The sequence below is a fragment of the Rattus rattus genome, chromosome 9, assembly GCF_011064425.1.
Source record: "Rattus rattus isolate New Zealand chromosome 9, Rrattus_CSIRO_v1, whole genome shotgun sequence".
Taxonomy (NCBI): Eukaryota; Metazoa; Chordata; class Mammalia; order Rodentia; family Muridae; genus Rattus; species Rattus rattus.
The window spans coordinates 66,911,719-66,936,559 of record NC_046162.1 but is presented as its reverse complement, the minus strand read 5'-3'; the positions used below and the strand labels follow the sequence as shown (position 1 = coordinate 66,936,559).

Genomic DNA, 24,841 nt, shown 5'->3' with positions numbered 1-24,841 from the left:
ATGGCTGTCATTTTCTCTCTGTCCTCAGGCCTATGAGAGGAGGTTTCCTACATGTCCTTTGATTCCAATGTTCGTGGACAGTGACACCGTGAGTGAGTTCAAGAGTGAGGATGGGGCTATTCATGTCATCGAGAGGCGCTGCAAGCTGGATATAGACGCACCCAGGCTGTTGAAGAAGGTACTAGAGGACACTGGGAGTCTGTGAAGTGAGTTCACGCTCACCCAGGAGCTGCGGAACTGACCTCTTTCCCTCCTTATCTCTTCCTCAAAGATCGCAGGAGTCGATTACGTTTATTTTGTCCAGAAAAACTCCCTGAATTCTCGAGATCGCACTTTACACATCGAGGCCCACAATGAGACGTTTTCTAACCGGGTCATCATCCATGAACACTGCTGCTATACGGTAAGGTGTGACACCAGCTTGCTGGGGCTCCCAGGCCATGTGCAGACGACAGGGTAGGGTGGCGCTCTGTTCTTGAGCAGCTACTGATTCTCCTTTAGATGAGTGGCACAGTTGGGGACTTGGTGTGGCATACTAATGGGGTGTGTCGTGGTGTGACAGACGGTCAAGGCTGCCAGCTGTTCTTGTTTCTGAGGCAGGGACTCACTCTGTACCCTGTCTTGGAATTTGCTGTGTAGACCAGGCTAGCCTTACTTTGCCGCTGTCTTCTTGCCTTGTCTCCTGAGTGCTGAATTGCAAGCGTGTACCATTACACTCAGCTCCTGAGTAGTTTGCTTTGTGTTTTGAAACTGGGTCTCACTGTATAGCCCTGGCTGGCCTGAATTCACTATGTAGAGTGGGCTGGACTGGAACTCGCTGCCTCTGCCTCCTAAGTGCTCAGACTAAAGGCATGTAGTACCAAGGCCAGCTTCCATTTTGGTTTTAAATATGAAGAGTTTTTTTCACGGCCTAGCCGTGACACTTTATAAGTGTGTTTCGAAGCCGAGGTTTGTGTGTCTTTGCAGGTAGAGCTCTGAGCACCTGTCCAACTTGGTCTGCCCTGCATAGACCAAGCATGAGAATAGCCCCTCCTAGTCTATCCCTCTAGCCATCCGCCTCCTGCACCATCCTTCACAGAGACCCCAAGAGACACACTGAACCCTGGTCACACTTAGCTCTGTCCCTTTTCCTCAAGCACCAGCCTTCCACTGTTTGCCATGCCCAGCAGCCACTTCCCCTGTTTGCCTTCTCCACAGCGCAGTCTCCCAAGCACCCATGTGATTTTCTCACCCCTCATATCCGAGGTGCCTCTGTCCGTGTGGGCCACCATGGATGTGGGTGAGCGGACCAGGGAGCTGGAGGTGAAAGACTTAGGGACGGTCATGAGAGACATGACTCAGAGCCTGTGCGTGTCAACTGCATCTGGGTGATTTTTTTTTTTCCCCTGCTTTTCTCGTTCCTCATGACAGTGATGTCATTAAACATGCCTCTTCTGGGTGCTGGTCAGCTAGCCAGGGCACAGACAAGTGGTGTCTCCACTGCGAACATTACTGGGAACGGGTTCTCTCCGCCTGCAGGTTCACCCTGAGAATGAAGACTGGACCTGTTTCGAACAGTCTGCAAGTTTAGATATCAAATCCTTCTTTGGTTTTGAAAGTACAGTGGAAAAAATTGCCATGAAACATTATACAAGCAACATTAAAAAAGTAAGTGTATTTCTCGGGATTTATGGAGAAGGGAGGTTGGAGTCTCAGAGACAATGACCACAGCTCGTGCCTTCTTCGTCTTGTCTTTACTTGTGGAGGCAAGATATCCACATTTACTCAAACTCGTAAGCTTCCTGCTCCAGCCTCCCGAGTATTAGGGTTACAAGTGTGTACCCCTGGACCCAGTGAGAGCCACCGCCTGGGTGGGTAGGTGGGGCTGACAGGTGAATTCAGGGCCTTGCGCATGAAGCTCCACCAAAGCTTCATCCTGCCCCCGAGCCCCGAGCCCCGTCCTATAAACTGGGAGGGAGACAAGCCTGGCTGTTGGGTGTGTGCTCACCTTAGCTGTCGCACCTTAAAGGGGAAAGAGATCATCGAGTACTACCTGCGCCAGCTGGAGGAGGAAGGCATCACCTTCGTGCCCCGCTGGACACCGCCCCCCACAGGGCCCTCATCAGAAACATGTTCATCCAGCAAGAATCAAGCCACATCCGCAGCTGTCCTTGTCCCAGATGCTGCTGCTGTCAAGGAGGGGCTGAGTGGGGAGGTCCTCAGCAGCCCAGGGACAGTGGCTGAGCCCGTGGTGGGAACCCCTGACGGTGAGCCTGGCCCCGCTGAGGGGGACTCATGGGCTTCTCCCCTCTCCACGGCTCTGCCCAACCTTGTCTCCTCAGGCAGTCCATCTTGCACAGAAGAGAAAGTCTGTCCACCTCTGGCCTTTGGCCTTGCCCCTGACCCTCGCACTTAGAGAACGCATACTCACTTTACTCTTTTTTAAACAGAAGTTATTTCTAATGTCCACGCTCTGATTGGTGGCTGTCAGTGACTGTAAGGTGCTGTCCTGTCCATAGCTTTTTCAGTCATGTGGCTCCTGTGTGTCTTGTGTGGCTCCTGCCCTCAGTGCTCAGTGATAAGCTTTACCCCTCTAGTGATGCTGCTTTTTTTTTTTAGGCCGGGAGGACCTTCAGTTCATATTTTGGTTCACTGAAGCACAGAGCAGTTGAGAGACTTGTCAGTGGTCACACAGCTAGTGAGTGGCTGGGTTGAGAGTGCATTTACAGTGGTTGGGCCTAGGGTTGTGTGCAGAAAATCAGAAAAGGAACATTATTGAAAGACTGTATTTATCTTTCCTTCATTCTGCCCACCTTTGGCAGTCCTTGGGGAAAGGGCAGCTTTTGTGAACTCAGGCCGTGTTGAAGACACAGTGCTGGCTATGCTGAGGGATTGGCCTGCCTTGTGCAGCACGAGTTACAGGGCTGGAAGGAGGCTCGGAACCTCCCTGTCTTATCGGGGATCTCATCTTAAAGACTACTTACTTGCCTGTGCTTATCAGCGATGCCTCCTCCCTATACACTGACAACGCGCCATCCCCACTCCCACCACACCCTGCCCACACCAGCCCCACAGAAGGGCTCAGGGTTCTCTGTGGTAAATAATGCCTGCACGTTAAATTCCAGACAAACTGGATGCCGACTACATCAAGAGATACTTGGGCGACCTGACTCCCCTCCAGGAGAGCTGCCTCATTAGACTTCGCCAGTGGCTCCAGGAAACACATAAGGGCAAAGTGAGTGTCCCCTCCTCAATTCCAGTCCTGAGTTCTTCTCCAGTCCCATGGGAAGCTGAGAACTGAACGGGAACTAAGTGACCACTCCCACTGCCTGCTCCTGCTCTGAAAACCCGTGAGTGTGTCTGCTGTGACACCAGATCCTCAGGGCAGGTTTAGAATGCCAGCCCTCACAGACCAAGGTTGAGCTTAGCAACCACAGAATGCCAAGCTACAGTGCAGAGTGTCTGTTGGTCTGAGGAGCTGGAGGCTAGACATGTTAGAGCATGTTTAAAGTATAGTCCTTAGCGTGCAAAGACATCAGCGTTTTGTGACATTTTTTTTTTCCTATTCTTTTTTTCGGAGCTGGGGATCGAACCCAGGGCCTTGCGCTTGCTAGGCAAGCGCTCTACCACTGAGCCAAATCCCCAACCCCGTTTTGTGACATTTTTATACACACGTATCACATTACCTTTGTTATCCAGGAGAGTCTTGTTCCCCATCAAAGCAATGGGGCTTTGATTCTGACGTTGTAGGAGATTCAGCCCCACAGACATGACACAAGATTCACAGGAAACAGGCTGTTCGGTATGTCTGGCCAGCTGTGGACATTGTCAGATAATGGGAGCTGGGCATCCCGTGTGGCGGGCCTGGTCCATAGGGTGTGCAGTGCCAGCCATTAGGAAAGCCCACAGAGGAGTGGCCGCCTGTGTCACAGCTGTGTAGGGAGCAGAGGCTTTCCAGCTCCTTCAGTCCTCACGGCCCTGTGGGTGAGTGTAGTGTGGGAAGCAACATGGAGGGAGGGTTGGGCAAAGAGCAGAGGCCATGAGGCAGGTGCATGATAGATCAGGAAACTCTGCTCCAGCACCCACTGGGGGGCGGCTGTCCTGCCCTCCCTTCTCCCTTTTCTTTTTAAAAGAAATATAGGTAACTGGTTTATAGGATGAGAATTAAGTTTCATCTACATACTTAAATTGTTTATTTTCTTCATTTTGTGTGTGTGTTTCTTGCATGCACCATGTACATGCAGTGTTTGCACAGGCCAGGTGAGGGCATCATAGTCCCCGGACTGGCATTAGAGACAGTTGTGAGCGGCCCTGTGAGAGCTGGGAATTGAACCTGGGTCCTCTGGAAGAGCAGCCAGGGTTTAACTGCTGAGCAGTCTCTTCGGCTCCCTCTTTATTTCCTAGGGGAGTCGTACTGTAGCTGCAAACCTCACAACAGTCTTTAATTACCCTGCATGTGGGTTAACTATGTCTGCATCTTGGCCCCAAATACTCGGAAATGTTTGATCCTTTTGTGTCAGCCACCCAAGCGCACCCTCCTTCCTCATCCGCGCCCTCACTTGCACATGACTTTGGTTGTTTTCCAATGGCTGATGCCAGGTCAGCAGCACTGCTTCGCCTCAGATGGCCAGGGGGCCTGAGAGGCATGGCCCCCACTCACTCCCTGCTCTCCTGATGTCCCCGCTGCCCTCATTCCTGGGTCCATAGCTATGAGGGAGATCCCTGGCCCAGAGCAGGCTGGGAACACAGCCCCCACCTTGTTCTTTGCTCAGACAAGCATCCTGTGGACCGACCGTAGTGGGTCCTAGAGAAGCCACCATCCTGTCCTCACCAGCACCTGAAGTGTACTGTGTACAGAAAGGCGATCTTGCTGTCAGAGTGTAGGACCGAGGCTGGAAGCTTAAGTCTGTTTGTAGCCAGATGTGGTGGTGTCTGTCTGGTGGGCGGGTGGGCGGGCGGGGCCTACCTAGTGAGTTCTCTCCAGAGCTTCATAGTGAGACCCTGCCTCAAAATAGGCGAACACCACAGGAGGCCAGTTTGCCTCCCGCAGACCAGACGTTGCTGGCTGAAGACAGCCGTCATGATTGCTGTCCCGTGCTCCTGGGTTTTAATTTTGTGAACGTAGTTCTCCAGATGATTGTAGTTTATTAAAGTGACACTGGGTGAGTTTTCTGTCATGGGATGGACCCTGGGTCTTGCGCATGCAGGAAAGCACTGTACCCACACCACACCAACCTAGATCAGTGCAGCTTACCGTTGGCAGGAGGTGAGTCAAGGTTTGACCTCTTGCCCTTCGCCTCCATGGTGGCTGAAAAATCCCTGTTCCCCTAGATCCCAAAGGATGAGCACATTCTTCGGTTTCTGCGCGCCAGAGACTTCAATATTGACAAGGCCAGGGAGATCATGTGCCAGTCCTTAACCTGGAGGAAGCAGCACCAGGTGGACTACATCCTGGACACGTGGACTCCGCCCCAGGTCCTTCAGGACTACTATGCCGGGGGCTGGCATCACCATGACAAAGGTAGGTGAGCCAGCATGCCCACAGCCCTGGCTGACACAGGTGCCACCTGCATGGCATGCTGTAGCCCTGCTGCAAAGGGGGCGGGCCTTCCCACCACACGCCTAGCTGGGGAGACCCCTCTTGAAGCCATTCACACCCAAGCCAGAACAGCCAGCTGTGGGGAAGGGGAAGGGGGACCAGTGCCTTCCGTGCCTTCTATTCCAAGTTTTGTGGAGAAAACACTGAGTGTGTGCTACACTGCAGTCATGTGCTGACTGGACAGCAGTGACACCGCCACCTTTATAATGGCTAAAACTGCCTGGCCTAGTCTCTGCTGTACAGGGCAGCGTCACAGCCAGGGGCATGGCACCCATCTCTGGAAGAAGCGGCCGGGGAAGCTCCCCCACACCCACACGTGCCTGAGCCCCAGAATGCACCTGGCTAACAAGTCTTCTCCACTGACCCAGAGCTGGCCAGCTGTGGGGAGAGGAGGTGCAGCCCGCAGACGTGGCGGGGGAGTGGGAGCTGTGCCTCCTCCTCTCAATCATGTCCTTTCAGATCAATGGCTCCTGAATTACTTCTGAATGTAATTAATTGTAGCTTTAATTTTCTTTTGTTTTAATTTTTAAAGACGGGTTTTCCATAGCCCAGGCTAGCCTTGAAATCTCTTAAGTAACTGACAGGGGCTTTGATCTGTTGACTTTGTCTTTAATACTGTGCACAATTAAGGGGCGATGGTAACTTTAGGGTTTCTGATTGATAAAGGGACTCTTTATGTAGTATAGGCTAACCTCGAACCCAAGATCCTCTGCCTTAGGCTCTTGAATGCAGAGACATGCTAGAGACACTACAACACACATGACTTTATTCTTTTTTTTTTTTTTTTTTTTGGAGCTGAGGACCAAACCCAGGGCCTTGCACTTGCTAGGCAAGCGCTCTACCACTGAGCTAAATCCCCAACCACATGACTTTATTCTTACTGAAAAGTTTTATTGGAAGGTTCAGAGGTTTCCGTAGTAAGGCATTGACAGGCCTGCTGTGGTAGCTCATCCTCTCATCTAGCGCTTAGGAGATGGGAGGATCTTGCAGCCATTCTAGACAATACAGCGAGTTCTAGGGCAGCTGGAGTTGTAGGTGAGACGTAACAAAAGATTGACAGATGGGTTTCGCTAAATGTCAGAAGAGCCGGGTGTGGTGGTGAAGGTTTCTATCCCACCCTTGAGCCTCTGAGGGAGGGGATTTCTGTAAGGTCAAGGTTGACCTCATCCACCTAGCAAGTTCTCAGTTCTCAGCCGGCCAGAACTCCTGGGCTGTAGGGAAAGGCTCTGCAGGAGACAGACGTGAGTGCCGGGGTCCAGGGCCACTTCTGCAGGATGCGCTCTGGGCCACAGTCTGCTCCGCTCTGATGGGTCATAGCAGATTCTACAGTGAGTTTGGTGGCAGCGCTGGCTGTGGAACTTCAGTTTCCACACGTCCATCCTTAGCGAAGAAGGCTGGCTTTAAAAAAATCTTGACAATAATTTGTAAATAATTTATAGGAAAATAGTTTTAGAATTAAAAAACCCAAACTGTGTATTCATAGAAATGATGTCCACTGTAGTGAACACTTAGCTTAGTGGCACCCATGGTCAAATATTGGGGGAGTCAGACAGGCTGCACCCCAGCTCAGTCCCCCTTGGCCTGGCCCAGCCAGCAGCGTGAGCCCTGGGGCCTGTGGTTTGCTGTCTGCTGAGTTTTAAACCTTTTGTATCTGTTTAGGTGCTACCCTACCCATGCCTCCTGACACAGAAGCCAGTGTCTTCCTCAGAGTAGGCCAGAGCCCTATGTGTGTGTGAGCACAGGGGAACATCGGAGCCCAAGGTGTCACAGTCAAGGGCCTTCTGCACACAGCTGCTCCTTAGCCCTTGTGAGGGCTCTTAGAGATGCGTCCTGCCACTCACTCACCATAGCTTCCTCCCTCCCTGCCTTGCTTGCAGATGGCCGGCCGCTGTATGTGCTCAGGCTGGGGCAGATGGACACCAAAGGTCTGGTGCGAGCTCTCGGGGAGGAAGCCCTGCTGCGTTACGTGAGTGCTCGGCCGGGGTCAGGCCCATGCCCTGCTGCCCTGTGTGAGTGCTCAGCGGCCCAGTGCTGGCCTTGGGTTAGCCAGCAGGATGGGCGCCACCGCTGGCCACTCAGACAAGCGTGCAGCACTCCACACTGGAAGATATGCTCCACATAAAGGTCTCTAAGGGGGACACACAGCACGAGTCTCAGGAGGTAGTTCCTGCCCGCTGACTCGGAGCAATTACCCACGTCACACCTCTTCCAGATCCCTCTCTGCTCACCTTCCGTCCTACAGCTGACGGCCTCTTCCACAGATGCTGAGCTGTCTGATCCCAGCCCACCCCTGTCTCTCCCCAAGTCAGCTGCATCCCGGGCTCAGAGAAGAAACTGTTCTTTCAGTTTGAAAACAAAGAATTAGAAAGGCAAATCCCATCTCCCCAGTATTCATAGCTCTTGTTTTGCTGAGTATTCTTTTTTTTTTTTTTTTTTTTTTTTTTGGTTCTTTTTTCGAGCTGGGGACTGAACCCAGGGCCTTGCGCTTCCTAGGCAAGCGCTCTACCACTGAGCTAAATCCCCAGCCCCTTTGCTGAGTATTCTTGTAGGTCCCTGTACCCCAGCCACCCACCCCTACACACACACACACACACACACACACGCACGCTTGCGACGCACGACGTGCACGCACGCACGCACGCACAGTTGCCTCGCTTCCCCACTGTCCCAAGTGAGCCTGTTCTGCAAACCCGCCACATCAGTGCTCCCTGCTCTTTCAGTGCCACCTGCTTTCTCTGCTGTTGATGCGCCTGTTTATTCTCTGCAAGTGAAGTGCTTTTTGTTGTCGTGTGGGGTGTGAGGAGAGTGCCTGAGGTCCCACGAGTGTGTGCCATCTTGCCTTAATCCCCCTCTGTGGCATCGATGCTACTCTTGCCTTCTGGAACTGGGCCTTTGCTTACAGGTTCTTTCCATAAACGAAGAAGGCCTGAGGCGGTGTGAAGAAAATACCAAAGTCTTCGGCCGGCCAATCAGGTGGGTGGGGCCTTGTCTCTTCAGCATATAAAGAACGGGAACTAAATTAACTACTTTTCATTTCTCTTGGTACCACAATCTGATAGGTACTGTTTATCACATGTTCTAGAAGGTTGAGAAGCAAATGATAAGGTTGGCACCAGGCTTTTATTTGTCACTCTGAGGTGCTGTCTGCATGCTTCTAGGAGCCAGACTGCAGGGGAATTCCTGTTGGGTCTTTTTTGCACTCCCCATACCCCCAGTTCTTTTTCATGAATCAGCTTCTAGTTGTGGAATACAGTTGTGAAATGACCAGAGAAAACTGGCTGGAGAGATGGCTCAGGGGTTAGGAATACTGACTGCTCTTCCAGAGGTCCTGAGTTCAATTCCCAGCAACCACATGGTGGCTCATAACCATCTGTAATGGGATCTGATGCCCTCTTCTTGTGCGTCTGAAGACAGTGACAGTGGACTCATATACATGAAATAAATAAATAAATCTTAAAAAAAGAAAGGAAGAAAGAAAGAAAGAAAGGAAAACCAGGCCTGATGGCTCACACCTGTAATTCCAACGCATGAGAGACAGACAGGAGGATCAAATCTTCAGCTCCATATAGTTCAAGGCCAGCCTAAATCACATGAGACCCCATGTCAAATAAAGTGGGCCACCTCGGGTTTGATGGCATCGGTTCTGCCAGGCCAGGGTCTGCAGGGCCCCTGCTCACAGCTGCTTGTCCTGTTGGTGCCTGAGGCAGTGCTAGACCTGGGGGTGTTTCAGTCACTGCAGCTCACTCTATCAGATGCCTACTGTCTGCTTAGGCAACAGCCCAGGGAGGGGGCTCGCCCAGCACTGAGCAGGTTGGCGGGGCTCTTTGGTGTTTATTTGGAGGGTCAGAGCTGGGGTCTCACTAGCCAGGCTGTCCTTGAGCTCCTGATCCTCCTGCCTCTGCTCCCTGACAGTGGGATTTCAGTGTTTTGCAGTCTGTCTGGACTTAATCTGGTAATTCAGATGTTGTTCCTATCCCATTGAGCTTGCGTATTCATACACAAATTGCAAATAAGGGTTTATAGCACTCTAATTTTTTAAAATTAGTATATTTGAGAATGACTAGAATTGACTTTTTTATCCAAAAAGGAAAATTAAATCCACTAGTAAAACTCGCCTTCATCTCACCCGCAGCTCATGGACCTGCTTGGTGGACCTTGAAGGACTGAACATGCGCCATCTGTGGAGACCGGGCGTCAAGGCCTTGCTGCGCATCATCGAGGTGGTGGAGGCCAACTACCCGGAGACGCTGGGCCGCCTCCTCATCCTCCGAGCCCCCAGGGTCTTCCCTGTCCTCTGGACTCTGGTGGGTTTAGATGTCACTCTGTCACGAGCCCGGCATGCTCAGTTCCCAGCTCCCACTGACGCCTCAGCTAGGCAGGAGAAAGCAAACACAGATACAAAGTAGGAGAGGGAGCAGGGTTTTCCTGAGGCCCCAGTGCTCTGCCCGTAGACACACAGAGTGCATGCAGGCTGCCACCCGTCACCTCACCCACACACGGTGTCACACAGGCTTAGTCTGAGGCCCCCGGCTCAGCAGCTGAGGTTGCTGTTCTGTTTCTCACTTGCAGGTTAGTCCTTTCATTGATGACAACACCAGAAGGAAGTTCCTCATCTATGCAGGAAATGACTACCAGGGCCCTGGAGGCCTGCTGGACTACATCGATAAAGAGATTATTCCCGATTTCCTGAGTGGCGAGTGCATGGTACGTATGGGCAGGAAGGTATACACTGCACCGTGGCGTGGGTTTCCACTAAAGGTTTTCTGACCTTTTGGTTGGGTTGCTGACCTTACCTCATTGAATCTGTCCTGGGCCCTGGCTGACATGGCCTGAGCCGCTGGGGGCTTTATTGACGATGCACATTTCCGTTTACACTGAGGACGATTTGTTATGGGATCCTGCACAGCGTGGTATGACTCCTCTTAACTGCGTCAGGAGCTCTGCATCTCAGATCTACAGCTTTTTACAACATTCTGTGGTGTGTGTGTGTGTGTGCGCTCGTGCGTGTGCATGTGCATACATGTGGTGTGCATGCATGCATATGTGTAAGTGTATAGGCTCGAGGTTGACTTGATTGGTCTCCACCTTGTTATTTGGGGCAGAGTCTCACCCAGGACTCACTAATGAGGTGACTCCATGTAGCCCTCTTGCTCCAGGAGAGCAAGTGATGAGGAGCAAGGTTAGAGCACAGGCGGGCTATGGCCCCCTCGACTGCTGTCCCGGGAAAGTTAGCATCCCAGGCAGTTATGACAGAATTGAACCGGAAGGAAGGAAGGACTCACAACTGTTACTCATGCCTTCTGTGGGTGTACGCCAATGTTCTTCTGTGCTCTGAGTCAAACTGAGGCCTTCTGAGGCCTGTTCTATCTTCTCCACAGTGGCTTCTCGGCCTGGCTGTCAGAGAGGTCATTTATAAACTGTTGACTTCCTGTGGACAGAGGGCATTGAACCTCCGGGCCAGGCAAGTTTTGGCTGGTTGGTTTGTCTTCCTCGAGACAGTCTCAGTATGTAGGCAGGCCGGCCCTCCGGCCTCAGCACCTCACTAGCAAGCCTGTCTCATGCCCGTGTGTCTCATGCCCGTGTTTGTGACTTTGAGTGACGGCAGGGCCATGGTGCTGTGCTACAGGCTGAGGGCTGTAGTCTTCCTTTCTGTGGAGTGGCTTCTGGATCGATGATCTAGAAAGGACTTAGATTTTACACACCTGAATGTGAGTTTGTTTTATTAAGGTCAATTAGAAAATTTATACTAAGAATGAGTTCTAACTCAACGTAGCTTTTTTCAAGTAAATTCAAAAGAAGTAGTCCCTTGTTAACTTTCAGCTGACTTATTGTTTGGCCTGGGTTACTTAGAAAGTTTGCTTTTCTTTTTTGGAGCTGGCGACCGAACCCAGGGCCTTGCGCTTGCTAGGCAAGCGCTCTACCACTGAGCTAAGTCCCCAACCCCAAAAGTTTGCTTTTTTTTAATCTTGGTTATTTCTTTTTCCTTCTTTTTTGTGGTGCCGAGGATGAGACCAAGAGCCTTGTGCATATTGGGCAGTGCTGTGCCGCTGAGCTGCACCACAGAGAGATTGTAGATCTGTGGCTCAGGAATAAAGCTGACAGCGGACTGTCCAACGGTGCAGTCAGTTCTGTCACTTCTCATGTAGGTCAGCTTAGTAAGCGAGCTCTGTACCTCACGAATCTTAGTGTGAATCCCGCGGTAAACCAGCTTCAGCTTGTTCCCATTTATTCAGAGTAAACCACACGTGTGTAAGTGGGCTTTACAAAGATTTCACTAAGTACTACAGACTATTGGATAATGTTGCCAGCACTCTGCTTTCTCAGCCATTTCAGGAGGTGGGTGTGGGATGAGAGGCAGCCTGGCCTCTCTAACTGCTGTGCTTGCTTTTCTAGTGTGATGTACCAGAGGGCGGGCTGGTCCCCAAATCCCTGTACAGGACTCCCGAGGAGCTGGAGAACGAGGACCTGAAGCTCTGGACGGAGACCATCTACCAGTCTGCCAGCGTGTTCAAAGGAGCCCCACATGAGGTGCCCACCTTGCGGCCTCATCCGTGGAGAGACCCCTCCCCCACCACCTGGGCGTCCCTCAGGGCCCTTGGCTTCTCCTGGTCTTGTTCTTTAGGTTCGGTTGGCTCTGATGTCAGTCAGTCAGGGGCAGCACTGAAGGGCAGGGCTGTTCGCAGCTCCTGCATTTCGTTGGATGGTTCTGTGGAGCACATTTTTGCTCACCCGTCATTTGTGTTTCTTAGTCTTTGCTGCTGTTTGTCCGTCTGGTGAATGAGGAGAGATGAACCGTTCTCTTGTTTCCCTTCTGCCAACATGGATGTGGTGGCAGATGAGAAGCTACAGTGGTCCTGTTTGACATGTCCCTCTAGCCTGTCCATGTGGCGTGACATTGCTGGCTCATCCTTTGCTTCGCTCTAGGGCGAGTGTGTTGCCCAGTGTCCCTGTGGGAGGCTGTGCTTTACACAGAGCAGGCCCATCCGTCAGTGTGCTGCCAGCTCCTTGATGACTTTCTGCTGTGGTAACCCAGGTTCAGCTGCCTGGCAGTTTCCGTAACTCTGTGTGTTCCCCAAGAGCTGCAGGTACACGGAGGCAGGCTGAAGAGAGAGCCTGGGCTGTGCTGAGAACAAGCAGGCACAGATCCCGTGTGCCTGCCACCTCGTTGTCCAGTGCATCGCAGGGAACCTTGGAGTTCTGACTGTCTCAGAATCACTTGCCTTCCTTCCTCATGTAGAGGCCTTTATGTAGGCAGCTGTCAGTTTTATCTTGTCGCAAGGCTCAGGGGCCTGTGGAGTTTCCTGTGAGTCACAAAGCACCTGTCACTGTTGGAACAGTAAAGGCGTCCTTCTGCCTTGGGGTGTGAGTAAAGCGCACAGCAGAGGCAGTGCTGACGAGACTGAAGGCTGATGTTGGAGTCCCAGGTGCTCCGTCAGCACAGGGCCAAGGTCCTGGCCAGAGAGCTCTGCCTATGGGGGCTGCTCTGGTGAAGAGAATATGCCATATCCTTTAGTGCCACTTCCTGCTTCCAGAGAGGCTATTATGCTTCTTGGATCTGCTGTTCTGACCTTCAGAGGTCATGGAAGGGTTGGGGGAGGCAAGACAGTGGGCTGTACAGCCACTCCTGAAAGTGCAGCTCACAGCTTCCTCACAGATCTGCCCTTCCTTCTGGGACACTTGAGACTGATGCAGAGTAAATTCCAGGACACTCGGGCTTGACACTGCATCCCCAGCAGTCACCCCGAGCGAGCAGCAAGCGAGGACAGAGCTGATCTCTCCACCCACCCTCCCGCATGCCTCTTCCTACAGCACTGTGCTCTGACAGCTCTGACACTGAGCTCTAACACTGCGCTCTGCTGTGTGCGGCCTCAGGGCTCCCCAGCTTGAGGTGGTCCCCTGCGTCCCATGTCCATGCTTGTGTGCTTCTCCAACTTGCTGGGAAGTGGGGCTCAGGTAGCTGGCAGTGCCTTGTAGGACACTGTTTGATAGAGTGGGGGATAAGTTGGCAAGTGGGCATGTGGATGGTTAGGTAACCTGTGGCAAAGAGAATTGCCCACTTGACCTGTTCTGCCCCTCCGCCAGGCCACATCTGAGCCATAAAGCCCCTGGAGAGGGGCCATCCCTGCCCTAGCTGGGGCCAGGCCTTGGGTTGCACATTGGTTGCTGACAGGATCTCTCTCTTCAGATTCTCATTCAGATTGTGGATGCTGCCTCAGTGATCACCTGGGATTTTGATGTGTGCAAAGGCGACATCGTCTTTAATATTTATCACTCCAAGAGGTCTCCCCAGCCACCCAAAAAGGACTCGCTGGGGGCCCACAGCATCACCTCTCCAGGGGGGAACAACGTGCAGCTCATAGACAAAGTCTGGCAGCTGGGCCGGGACTACAGCATGGTGGAGTCTCCTCTGATCTGCAAAGAAGGAGAGAGTGTGCAGGTAAACCTGCGGCCTGCACTGCTGCAGACCCTGTCCTGACAAGGAGGGACCTGGCCCTCCAGTCCATATGGCTTCTGCCACCAGAGCAGCACAGATGAGCTGACTAGTGCCACAAAGACTCAGGCTGTCCAAGGGCACAGAGGAAGGAGAAGCCCGAGACCAGAATGAAGTGTGGATTTCCCTAGGAGTGCACATGCACCCAGTGCCAGGTGACAGGGAAGAAGTGCTTTGTAGACACCCATCTGGGTTTCAGGTGACTGAGATGTGACTAGGCATAGCTTTGCCTCCAGAGGAAAGTCACACGGACAGAAGCAAGAAAGGAAAAAGTGCAGAGGGCACTGTCAGCTCTTGCTAACAAAACACAGGCCACTCTCTACTGTGCTGGTTCCTGTTGGCCCCTGAGACTCTCTCCTCCCTGTGTGCTGGCTCCCGCAGCGCCTCTGGTACTAAACGCCTCCTTCTCCCTCCTCTGACCTCACAGCGGCCCCCTGCTCTCCTGTAGCTAAGGCTTTCAGAAGCCGGCTGCTGTGACAGTGTAAATAAAGGGTGTCTTCCCGTCTTAAAAGCTGGCTCTGCCCTGCGTCTCTCCCCAGAATGGAAGACATCACTGGACAGATTGCCCAGGTGTGCTAGGGTGGGGACAGGAAGGGCAGAGAAGCTGCTTCCTGACGCAGATCTATCCAGATAGCAGCCTGCAGCCTGCCCGTCTCTAGGGCCCGCAGGCTGCTGGGGTGTAGACATGGTGCCTGACAGAGGATGGCACAGGCCGCCTCAGTGCCTCAGTGGGAAGGGCATCATTAGGTTGTTTGCTCACAGTTCTGAGCTTGGCAGAATGTCCTGAGTGCTGCTGTTCGCTGTTGCAGGGGTCCCATGTGACCAGGTGGCCGGGCTTCTACATCCTACAGTGGAAATTCCACACCATGCCAGCCTGTGCTGCCACTAACCTACCCCGAGTGGACGACGTGCTGGCTTCCCTGCAGGTCTCCTCGCACAAGTGCAAAGTGATGTACTACACAGAAGTGATCGGCTCTGAGGATTTCAGGTTCGTGCCTGAGAGGCTCTGGCAGCAGGGCTACTTGTTCACTGCAGATGTCCGGGCCATGGGAGAGGGAGTGTAGCACTTGCTCTGTGTAGTATCACCTGTGGGCAGCCATGGGAAGCAGCTTCCGGCAGTGGGATAGTCATGTCCTTGCCCTACTTTACAAAGGCTGATGGGTAAGAAGCAGATAGAGATGCTGCGGGGTCCAGGGCATTGTGAGGGGCTCAGGGCTCAGGGCTTAGCGGCTCCTCACTCCTGGCTCTCTGTTGGTTCCATCTGCAGAGGCTCCATGACCAGCCTGGAGTCCAGCCACAGTGGGTTCTCACAGCTCAGTGCCGCCACCACCTCCTCCAGCCAATCGCACTCCAGCTCCATGATTTCCAGGTAGTGCTGCGAAGCCTAGTGCGGAGGGCGCCTCGACTGCTGTGCTCCACCCACCCCGGATGTGCAGACTCCTCCCCTCTAGATAGCAGCTAGCTCTCCAGATGGTCACTAGTCACCTGGTCCCCAGACCATCTTGACAGGTAGTTTTAACTCTACCCCTAACTTTAACTCAATAGCCATAGATTTTGTATACAGCGTGCACAAAATCAAACTGGAGCACAAGGGCTCTCGAAAGAAAAGTAGTTTATCTACAGTAAGAGACTGACTGGTCTCAGATGTCGATGCAAAAAATTTTTCCAACAAACGCCACCTTGTCCACTAGTGAATGACTTGTGTGACACCCTGCAGAGACTCACCACCTCTTCCTCCTCTTCCTCTTCCTCTTCCTCTTCCTCCTCCTCCTCTTCCTCTTCCTCCTCCTCCTCTTCCTCCTCCTCCACGGAGCTGAAGCTGCAGCAGGCAGCCCTGAAGCTGCAGCAGAGGCCTCGGCTCCCTGTTAGTGGAGGTGGCCTGTGGATCCAGGACAGCCCTTGAGGTCCCTTTCCTCTAAGGACTTGGCAGCCTGCAGGAGCACCTGGTCCTGGGGCAGAGCCAGCCCACTCTGAGCAGGCCCTCGCGGCCCAGGAGGGGCTGCCAGGGCTCCTCTTGACTCCCGACATCACCGCCATCATTAAACATTGCTTTCTCTTTCCTCCTCTTCAAATCTTTTGATATTTTTCAGAGCAAAATTTTTCTGTCCGTGAACTTGGGGGAGGGGAGAGGGGAGAATTCTTTCCCTCTGCTGAATGCTGCCTTTCCTCCTCATTGGGCAGCTCTGTGCCCTCCTAGCACCCAGGGTCCTCGGTCCTCCCAGTACCCAGGGTCCTCAGTCCTCCCAGCACTCAGGGTCCTTAGTCCTCCCAGCACCGGGGTCCTCAGTCCTCCCAGCACTCGGGGTCCTCAGTCCTCCCAGCACCTGGGGTCCTCAGTCCTCCCTGCACCCAGGGTCATCAGTTCTCCCAGCACCCAGGGTCCTCAGTTCTAGCACCCAGGGTCTTTGGTCCTCCCAGCACCCAGGGTCCTCTCAGCAGGGCGTTTGGAAGCAGTAGATCACACTTGCCTTTTGGAAGTGTGGCAGTGCAAACTCTAGCAATGCTCTCCAGGGTGGCGCATGGCTTGCAGTGGCTTTGGGTATGCGGGTGGATGTTGTGGGTATGTATGTAGGTGCTGTGTGTGTGCATGAGGGAGTGGGGTGCTGCTGGGGAGGGGCCGTAGGGCTGCACTTGTTCTGTCTGCATTTCAGAGAAGTGGATCAGAGGCTGGGGCTGGTTCGTCTCTCTTTTTTTTCTGATCCTGACTTCTCAAAGCCTGCTGTTAGAGCAGCTCCTCAGTTTACAGCTTTTATGGGAAAGCATGCTTCTTACCGAGCTGTCTAGAAGTTGCAGGTGGCTGATCTCCAGGCGCAGAATCTGTTTGTGTGGTAACAGTGTCTAAAGATGTGTGCCAAATCAGTATGGCCGTGAGTGTGTGAGGGGAGTGGACTCCGATGTGGATGCTGCCCTGAGGCGCTGGCTGGCGGTGTGATTCGAGAGCTCTGTAGAGGCTGTGGCATGTCGGCAAGCATGAGGGGAGACGGCAGCAGCCTGCTTGGCCAGTGAGCCCTCTGGCTCCTGGCACCCTGAGCTATGCTTGCTGGCCGTTCTGGGTCCACTGCTGTGCATTTCATGTGTGTGGGGGCTGCTTGTACACGCACAGCGGGGCTGTGGCTGCCGCGTCCACACTGCTTCAGTCAGGGCTCCCCAGCTCCAAGCGAAAGGACCTGAAGATGCCCCTGCTCTTTCTCTCTTCTCTCTCCTTTTCCCTCTCCCTTTCTCCATGTCCCAGATGGCGATTTTGCTGACAACCTCCAAGAAAGCGCTTCACTCGACAGCCCACATGTGCCCAGGGATGTTTGTAGACCTATCTGAGTCGCAGCCATGCCCCGGGCTGAGGAGCTGCCCCTTTAAGTCCATTCAGAAGTGTCTCTGTTCAGCCCCTCAGAGCTGAGAGCATCTTTAAGAGCTCAAAGCACACAACTACACATTCACAGGCCTCGAGCTTCCCCAGGCCACAGGGCACTGGCTGCCTTGTGAGGGAGGCTGGCTGTGAGGTGACTGTGTGGCGCACAGAGCTGCTTGTCCAGTGCCCAGCACTCCCCTAACATGCTGCTCCCTGCACTCTCTGGGCTCTCCTGTTTCTAGTGTCTTAACTCACTCCTTCCTGAACCATTATTTGCATATCAAATTCTGTAAATGTTTTGTAAACATATTACCTCACTCTTGGTAATACAATACTGATAGTCTTTAAAAGATTTTTTTATTGTTACAATAATAAATGTGAACTGTTTAAGAAGAGTGTCCTTTTCTTCTTGGGAAGGCCTCTAGGAAGAACAGAGATTGAAAAGAAGCTGCTGGTGCCCAAAGGCAAGGGGGGCCACGCTGCTGAGTGGATGGTGGGTAGTCTCTGTGCCTCTCCAAGGCCTGCTGTGCAGTTCAGCACATCAGACATGTACTGCAGAGTGGGTTCTAGGATAGCCTGGGCTACATGCCAAAACCCTGTCTCACAACCTCGCTCCTGGTGTTATTGTGTTGCTTAAGAGTAAAATAGATTTCTCGGAGCAGGTGACTCTGGAGTTCAGGACAATAGGCGGCCAGAGTGACCTCCTCCTGGCTCTCCTGTTTCTGGGGTCTGCAGAGGCAGCAGAGCCCAGGACAGCAGGGCACAGGTCAGGGAGGAAGGTCGTCATGGTCCTTGCAGGGTGCAAAGACAGAACCTCTTCAAAGGGAAGAGCGATCTCTATCCTAGCTGAGTCCTCGATCTGTCCTTAGAGGGCACAGCTGGGGTGTCCGATCAGACAGAAAGCAAGAGACTCCCCAGCGTGTTCATTACCCGGCGTGTGAACCCTGCTGGGTGATGATTTGCAGTCAGGATGGAAAATGGCTTGACACCCATCAGACACTTCTGCTGAACTTGCAACCTGAGGAAAGACTTAAGGTTGGTCAAGGCAAACCTGTCTTTCCTCGGCTCCAGGGTCACATTCTGTGGAGATGAGAGACAGCCTAAGAACACACCAGGCTTACGAACATCCAACCCAAAGTGCTGTCTGGACTGTTCAGATCTGACCACCCTGGAGTGGCATGCCCTAGCTAGGCCAGGTTGCTAACGTGTGTTCATCCTGAACGACACCATGCTTTTCTTTGACAGAGTTTTGGCATGTAGCCCAGGCTATCCTAGAACATACTCCGAAGGCTGGTCTGGCTTGAAACTCACTATCCTGCCACTGCCTCCCAAGTGCTGGTATTACAGGTGTGTGCCACCATACCCAGCCCCATTTTTTCTTTGATTCGAAATCTAACCAAACCTAAACCTTGGGGTACCTGCAGTTCTCAAGCACCAGGGGAGTTTTTATCAATGTCATGAAACAAACCAACTGGACCCAGTTCTGCCTGAAAAATGAAGGCTTTGACAGGATGGCTCAGTGGGTGGGTGCTCACCGCCAAGCCTAAGGACCAGTGCTCCACTGTGAGGACCTTGGGCTCCTCTGACCTCCATGCCCATAGTATGCCATGTACACCCACAGCATATACACATGTCATTTAAAAACTGAAAACCAAGGACTTGGAGGCATTCTGGGAAGATGGCAATGCTGTCCCCACATAAATACAGCAAGGGTAAAACCACTGGAGTGTTGAGTCCTATGCACCAAAACGGTAAAATGACAGCGTTCCACAGTAATAGTTCCAGTGTCCATCCCTCTGCCATGAAACTAGGCAGTAAGTTACCTTAGAACGCCCAAAACAGCCATCTCTTGTCAAGCCAGTAGTCACGAAACCCTCGTGGACTCTGAGGAGAAAGCAGAGGTTGTCTGGAAGATGACGTAGCAGGGATGCTCTGTAGCCTGGGGTCTTGCTGGATAGGTCTGAGGCAGCAACAGACTGGCCTGCCTGACCTGCTGCACACTGAGCAACCAGGGGTGTGGGTGGCTGCAGGGCAGCCCTGGGAACAGACGGGCCTAGCACTGTACCACCAAAACTGAAGAGGGAGGGAACCTAGGAGCACTCATGCAAAGGAACATCCACAAGCCAATGACCCAACATTAAAAACTGAATTTTAGGCCTGGATTGTGGGTGGGTTCAAAGAATGCTGGCCCAGCCTGTGGAAGCCCTGGGTTCTATCCACAGTCCCACATAAAATAGAGAGTTTGTGTGTACCCTTAAGCCCAGCACTGGGGAAGCAGAAGAGTGTGGGGGTTCAAGGTCACACACACACACACACACACACACACACACACACACACACACACACACACACACACTTTGTTGTTCAAGACAGGATTTCTCTGTGGCCCTAGCTGTCCTGGAACTCACTTTATGGACCAGGCTAGCCAAGAACTCACACAGAGATCCTCCTGCCTATGCCTCCCCTTCCCCTCCAAATTTTAAAAAGTGAACTAGAATATGAAAATGGATGGGGTTGGGGATTTAGCTCAGTGGTGAGCGCTTGCCTAGGAAGCGCAAGGCCCTGGGTTCAGTCCCCAGCTCCAAAAAAAAAAAAAAAAAAAAAAAAAAAAAAAGAAAGAAAAGAAAATGGTAGGAGCCGAAATACTCAATAAAGCGGAGGGAGAGTCTCAGAAGGGCAGAGACGGAACTCACAGAACTGAGAGGGTAAATGACCTCATACTCAGGCTGACAGCAGGGAGCACAGAGCAAGGGAAAACCCAATCCCAAGTGCAGGGTGGCATGTGATTGACATCCAGGTGAGGGTCGGAGCCAGGACCCCTGAGCCACCGAGCCTGATGACCTCAGTTCCATTCCTGGGACACAGACAACAGAAGAAGGCATCAACTCCTGACCTCCTCCCATGCTCTGTGGTACGCACGTGGGCGCCTTGACACACACATGCGCACGTGCGCACACATGCACGCACGCACGCACGCACAATTTAAACTTTAAAAAAAAAATTCTTGGCCCATGTGGATGAGGCCTGAACTTCAGGTGAGCAGAACACTTAAGCCAACAAACTGGCTTCGGAGTCTAAGGGCCCTGGTAAAGCTGGCCCGTTGCCCTGATGTGGGAATCCCGTACCCAGGGCCTTTCTAGAGCTCTGGGGACGCTGCCTGTGACTGCTTGGAGCACTGAATAGCTGGTGGACAGCCTGGCTACAAAGCTAAGACTAGAGAAGTGGGTGGGGTTCTCGGTGGCAGGTGTAACCCGCAAGGGCCTAGAATGACGAGAAGGGACATATAAGCATCGTGTTTACTGATATTCAGTGTCCAGCCCGTTCAGAATCGGATAGTAAGGCAGCTGTAGGAAATGTCTTCTGTTTTGTTCTGGGACAGGGTCTTGTTCTAACTTAGACTAGCCTAGAACTCACTATGTAGACCAGGCTGGCTTTAAACTCACAGCAATCCTCCTGTCTCAGCCTCTGAGTTGCTCAGATTATAAAGTGTATGCCTCCGTTCTCAGCTAATTATGGGAAATTTTAACCCAGTTTCCCTCGGACCCTCATCCAGAAGTCAATGTGGAGGCACATCAGGGAGAGGGCAGCTAAGCGCTCTCCAAACAAATATGAACTAGACGGTTAACGGGGAGCCATGAGCTATGGGGCGGGGAGTTCTCATAAATTACAGAGACTTACTGGCGTCTCAGCGAGTGGCCCAGATTGAACTGTTTCAGCCATACACAAATGCTTCTTTAAAACAGAGGGAAGGGGCCAGGCATGTGGCTCTGGGGAGAGAGTGCCATAGGTTCCTTCCCCAGTATCACATAAGGCCATGTACAACTCATAGCTGTAACCCCAGCTCTCGGAAGGTAGAGGCAGGAGGATCACACTCTCAGGGTCATTCTCATCTATAGGTCTAGTTTGAGGCCAGCCTGGGTTACGTGAGACCCCATCTTAAAAACAACCCGTTTCTTCCATTACCTTGTAACAAGGGTGGCGGTTTGTCCCTGTTCGCTTTGGCCAGGTCAGTGTGCCTTGAAGGAAAGATACAGGTCATGTGGTACAGGTGCTATGGACAGGCTGTCCTGAAGCAACTCACAGTGGCCCCAGGACACGCTGTGGCCATGCCAAGGACATCAAGCCAGGGCTGGAGCCAGGGTGAAGGCATCTAGCCACTGAGTGTCCCTTGCTTTTGTTTTTCCGGAGGGGATTAGCTGTCCCAGTTAAATCTGAGACGCACTACCACACGCTGCCCAGGGCTGCTCTCTCTTCACGGGGGAGGACTGGGCTGCTGCTCACCCTGACCTTGGGCTTAACCAGGAAGAGACAATCAGGAGCTCTCACTGTGCCCTGCTTAGAGGTAGGAGTCAGAGCTGCTGCCTGTGCCTCTCCTAGCTCTGTCCCCAACCCATGCCATCCATTGCTGTGTGTAGTCAGTCCACAGCTGAATTGTAAGCCCAGGCTAGCCACCCTGTTTGCCAGTCTTGCCCTGCCTAGACCACTTCACACCTGTGATGGGTGGCTTCTGGGTCTGTCGCCCAGGGGGAGCCTGCTCAAGTGGTCCTGGCTCTATTGAGTGGACCTCATCTGATGCCAGCTCTTGTCCCCAGGGCCAGGCAGGAGCCCCGAGAGACCCTTGTGCTCAAGGATCCCTATTGGAAGGGATGAAGCCTTTAGGAGGTGGGGCTACTGGGAAGCCTTTAGGTCAGGGAGCTCTGCTCCAGAGCGGTGGGGCCCTACTCTGCTCTTGCTTCCTGCCCAGCAGATCAATGCCTTTGTATTTTACCATAAAAGGAATATGGAGCCAATCAGCTCTGGCCCAGGGCCTCCAAAACTGTGAGCTAGAACGAAGTGTCCCTTAAGTTTGTTGTCCTAGATCTGTCAGTATCACCACTGTTACCAAGTGCCTCTGTAACGGAGGGAGAATTAACCTTGTTTGCTACATTGTGTACGGCAGATGACCTCCCATCCCCTCAGGCCGAGATACAACTAAGATTAAAAGGCTTACATGCATGCCGCTCTCCTCCCACCATCTTGGGAAGCGATTTTCCCAGCTGCCTCCCAGCTAGAACCCAGGCCTGGTTTTGGACTGGAACATCAGCTCTTCCGGTCTCCGACCCGCTAGGCACCGGTAAGGGTCTATGCTATATTTTCTTTCTCTTCAGGAGAGGACATGAAATGACCGCGGAGAATGGAGCTAAGACATTGCCCTGTAGCTCCTCAGCTCTGTAGCCTCTGGGAATGAGGGGGGCAGACCATTTATTGGGGTGAGCACCAGGTCTAGAGCCCGGGGAAGCTGACAGAGGAAGACGGTGGCCAGGAAAAGGCTTCTGGCTCTGCCTCTCTTGTCTCCCTCAGGCTGGCCTCCTGTGAACTGCTGGTGGCAGCCCCCGTGGAGTGTGGGACTCACCAAACTGGGAGGTGTGCCGTGCTCGTGGTTCTGCCCTGTCTAAGCCTGAGATGGCCCGCCCTGTGGAACCAGCCCTGACATCCGATGGAGTCAAGTTGACTGATGTCTTGCAGGCCCTAACTTTGTAAGTGGGAGGTAATCTGACCTCAGGCCCAGTTACCTTTTCCTCCCAGGGCCTCTCCTCCTGTCAGCCAATGTCCGGGAGTATGTTTCCCTGGTAGGAAGCCCTGTCACCCAGGCTGGACTCACAACACACAGGGCATTCAAAAACCAAACCAAACAAACAAAAAGTTTTTCTTCTGACTTGAAATGAAAATATTTTCATAGACTCCTAAGGAAACTATTGGCCCTGTGGAGAGGGCAGACTGATCTCAAAGGCTGGAAAAGGAAGGCCCAGCATGCCCGGCGCCTCTCCAGAGGGACAGTGGGAGCATCTGTCTGTCTGTCTGTCCGTCCATCAGCATCAAGAGCGGTGGCAGGAACAAATGGGGAGTGTGTTATTTTCTTGCTGTGGCAAGTTGTCTGACAAAGAAGACTTAAGGCAGGAAGGGCTTACTTGGGTTCACAGTCTGAGGTGCAGTCTGGGATTGTGAGGAGTCACAGCCGGTGAGGCAGCTGGTCACACTGCACCTAGTCAGGAAGCAGAGATACGATCGCTGGTGCGCAGTCCACTTTCCCCTTTTCATGCGTTCCAGACCCCGTCCTTGGGAGGGTGCCATGTTCATTCAGGGCAGGACGTCCCACCTCAGCTAACCTAGTCCAGAAAATTTCTTGAAGACATAGCCAGAGATGTTCACCACCACAGGGAGCCAAACCGAACTGTGCCTGCCTCCCATCCACCCATACCCTCAACTCTGGGCAAGAACTCTGGGGAAAGAGGCACTTTCACAGAGAGGCACCTGTCCCCACCCCCATCCCCTGCCACCATAAAGGGTTGTTATCTACCCGAGGCACCTGCATGGGTACAGAGCTTGGCTTTGTTTTGTTTTGTTTTTCAAGACAGGGTCTCACTGTGTAAAAGCTCTGGCTGTCCTGGAACCTACTTTGTAGACCAGGCTGGCCTCAAACTCACAGAGATCTGCCTTCCTGGTTAAAGGTGTGCACCACCACGCCGGGGCCAGCACCATGCCTCTTTATAGGGGACTGTGCCCAGAGGCGGGCTGCTCAAGGGAGTACGGGGAGAGGAATGGAACAGGGTGGATGGCCAGCAGCTTCTGCCTCTGGCCTGAGCACCCCTGAATCTCTGGCCACAGGCTTATTACTCCCTAACACAGCAGATCTCAACCTGTGCGTCTGGATGTATTTGGGGATCAAACGACCCTTTCACAAGGGTTGCCTAAGACCATTGGGGATTAAAAAACAAACAAACAAACAAACAAGATATTTGCACCACAATTCCTAACAGCAGCAAAATTACAGTTATGAAGTTGCAACGAGAATATCTTTATCGTTTGGTGGGGGGGAGAGGGGCGGCACCACGACTGGAGGAACTGTATTAAAGGGTGTCAGCACCCGGAAGGTTGAGAACCACCGTTCTACAGAGAAACTCAGGCCCCAGCCCAGTGTGAATGTCAGATGAGAAGGGGAACAGATGTTTCTAGAAGTTTCTGGAGACTCAGAGGGAATAGGGCCTGACACTTCAACATGGCTGAACACTGGGGATATCAGGCGGCCGGCCTGTCCTGGTGGGCCCATGGTCTCTTCAGTGGAGTTGGGGAAGGCGAGACCTTTCTGAAGCGCTGACCGGGGACCTGCGCCACCCACTTACCCAGCCCATGTCTATCAAGTTCTTCTGTATCTACCTTTAATGTTCCTCTTCTGCGTATGTGAGACTCCTAACAAACACATCAGGGCTTCCAGCCAGGACTCAGACAGTAGGTGGGAGGGGAGGCTGGCCAGGGTGGGTGGGTTGAGGTGGGTGACCATTGCTTGCTTCTCACAGTCTCCCAGCCTTGGCCCGAAGCTGCCAAGGATAGACTGAAGGGTTTCCCAGGGCCATCACTTCCCACTGTGCAGGACGAATCAAGGACGGCC

At 52.8% G+C, this 24,841-nt stretch overlaps 1 protein-coding gene across 1 annotated transcript in view; it reads left to right on the top strand.

The window, feature by feature from the left end:
- Positions 1-17,808, top strand: part of Sec14l1 (SEC14 like lipid binding 1) — a 47,126-nt gene extending 29,318 nt beyond the window's left edge. Inside the window, exons 3-17 of the mRNA XM_032912111.1 lie at positions 29-178; positions 272-403; positions 1,519-1,647; positions 2,009-2,246; positions 3,105-3,214; positions 5,311-5,500; positions 7,456-7,544; positions 8,481-8,551; positions 9,711-9,882; positions 10,148-10,282; positions 11,972-12,106; positions 13,764-14,015; positions 14,879-15,057; positions 15,337-15,438; positions 17,302-17,808. Of these exons, the coding sequence (XP_032768002.1) occupies positions 29-178; positions 272-403; positions 1,519-1,647; positions 2,009-2,246; positions 3,105-3,214; positions 5,311-5,500; positions 7,456-7,544; positions 8,481-8,551; positions 9,711-9,882; positions 10,148-10,282; positions 11,972-12,106; positions 13,764-14,015; positions 14,879-15,057; positions 15,337-15,438; positions 17,302-17,317 (2,100 nt within the window). The 3' untranslated portion in view covers positions 17,318-17,808. The remainder of the gene's footprint in view (positions 1-28; positions 179-271; positions 404-1,518; positions 1,648-2,008; positions 2,247-3,104; positions 3,215-5,310; positions 5,501-7,455; positions 7,545-8,480; positions 8,552-9,710; positions 9,883-10,147; positions 10,283-11,971; positions 12,107-13,763; positions 14,016-14,878; positions 15,058-15,336; positions 15,439-17,301) is intronic.
- The last annotated feature ends 7,033 nt before the right edge of the window (positions 17,809-24,841 follow it).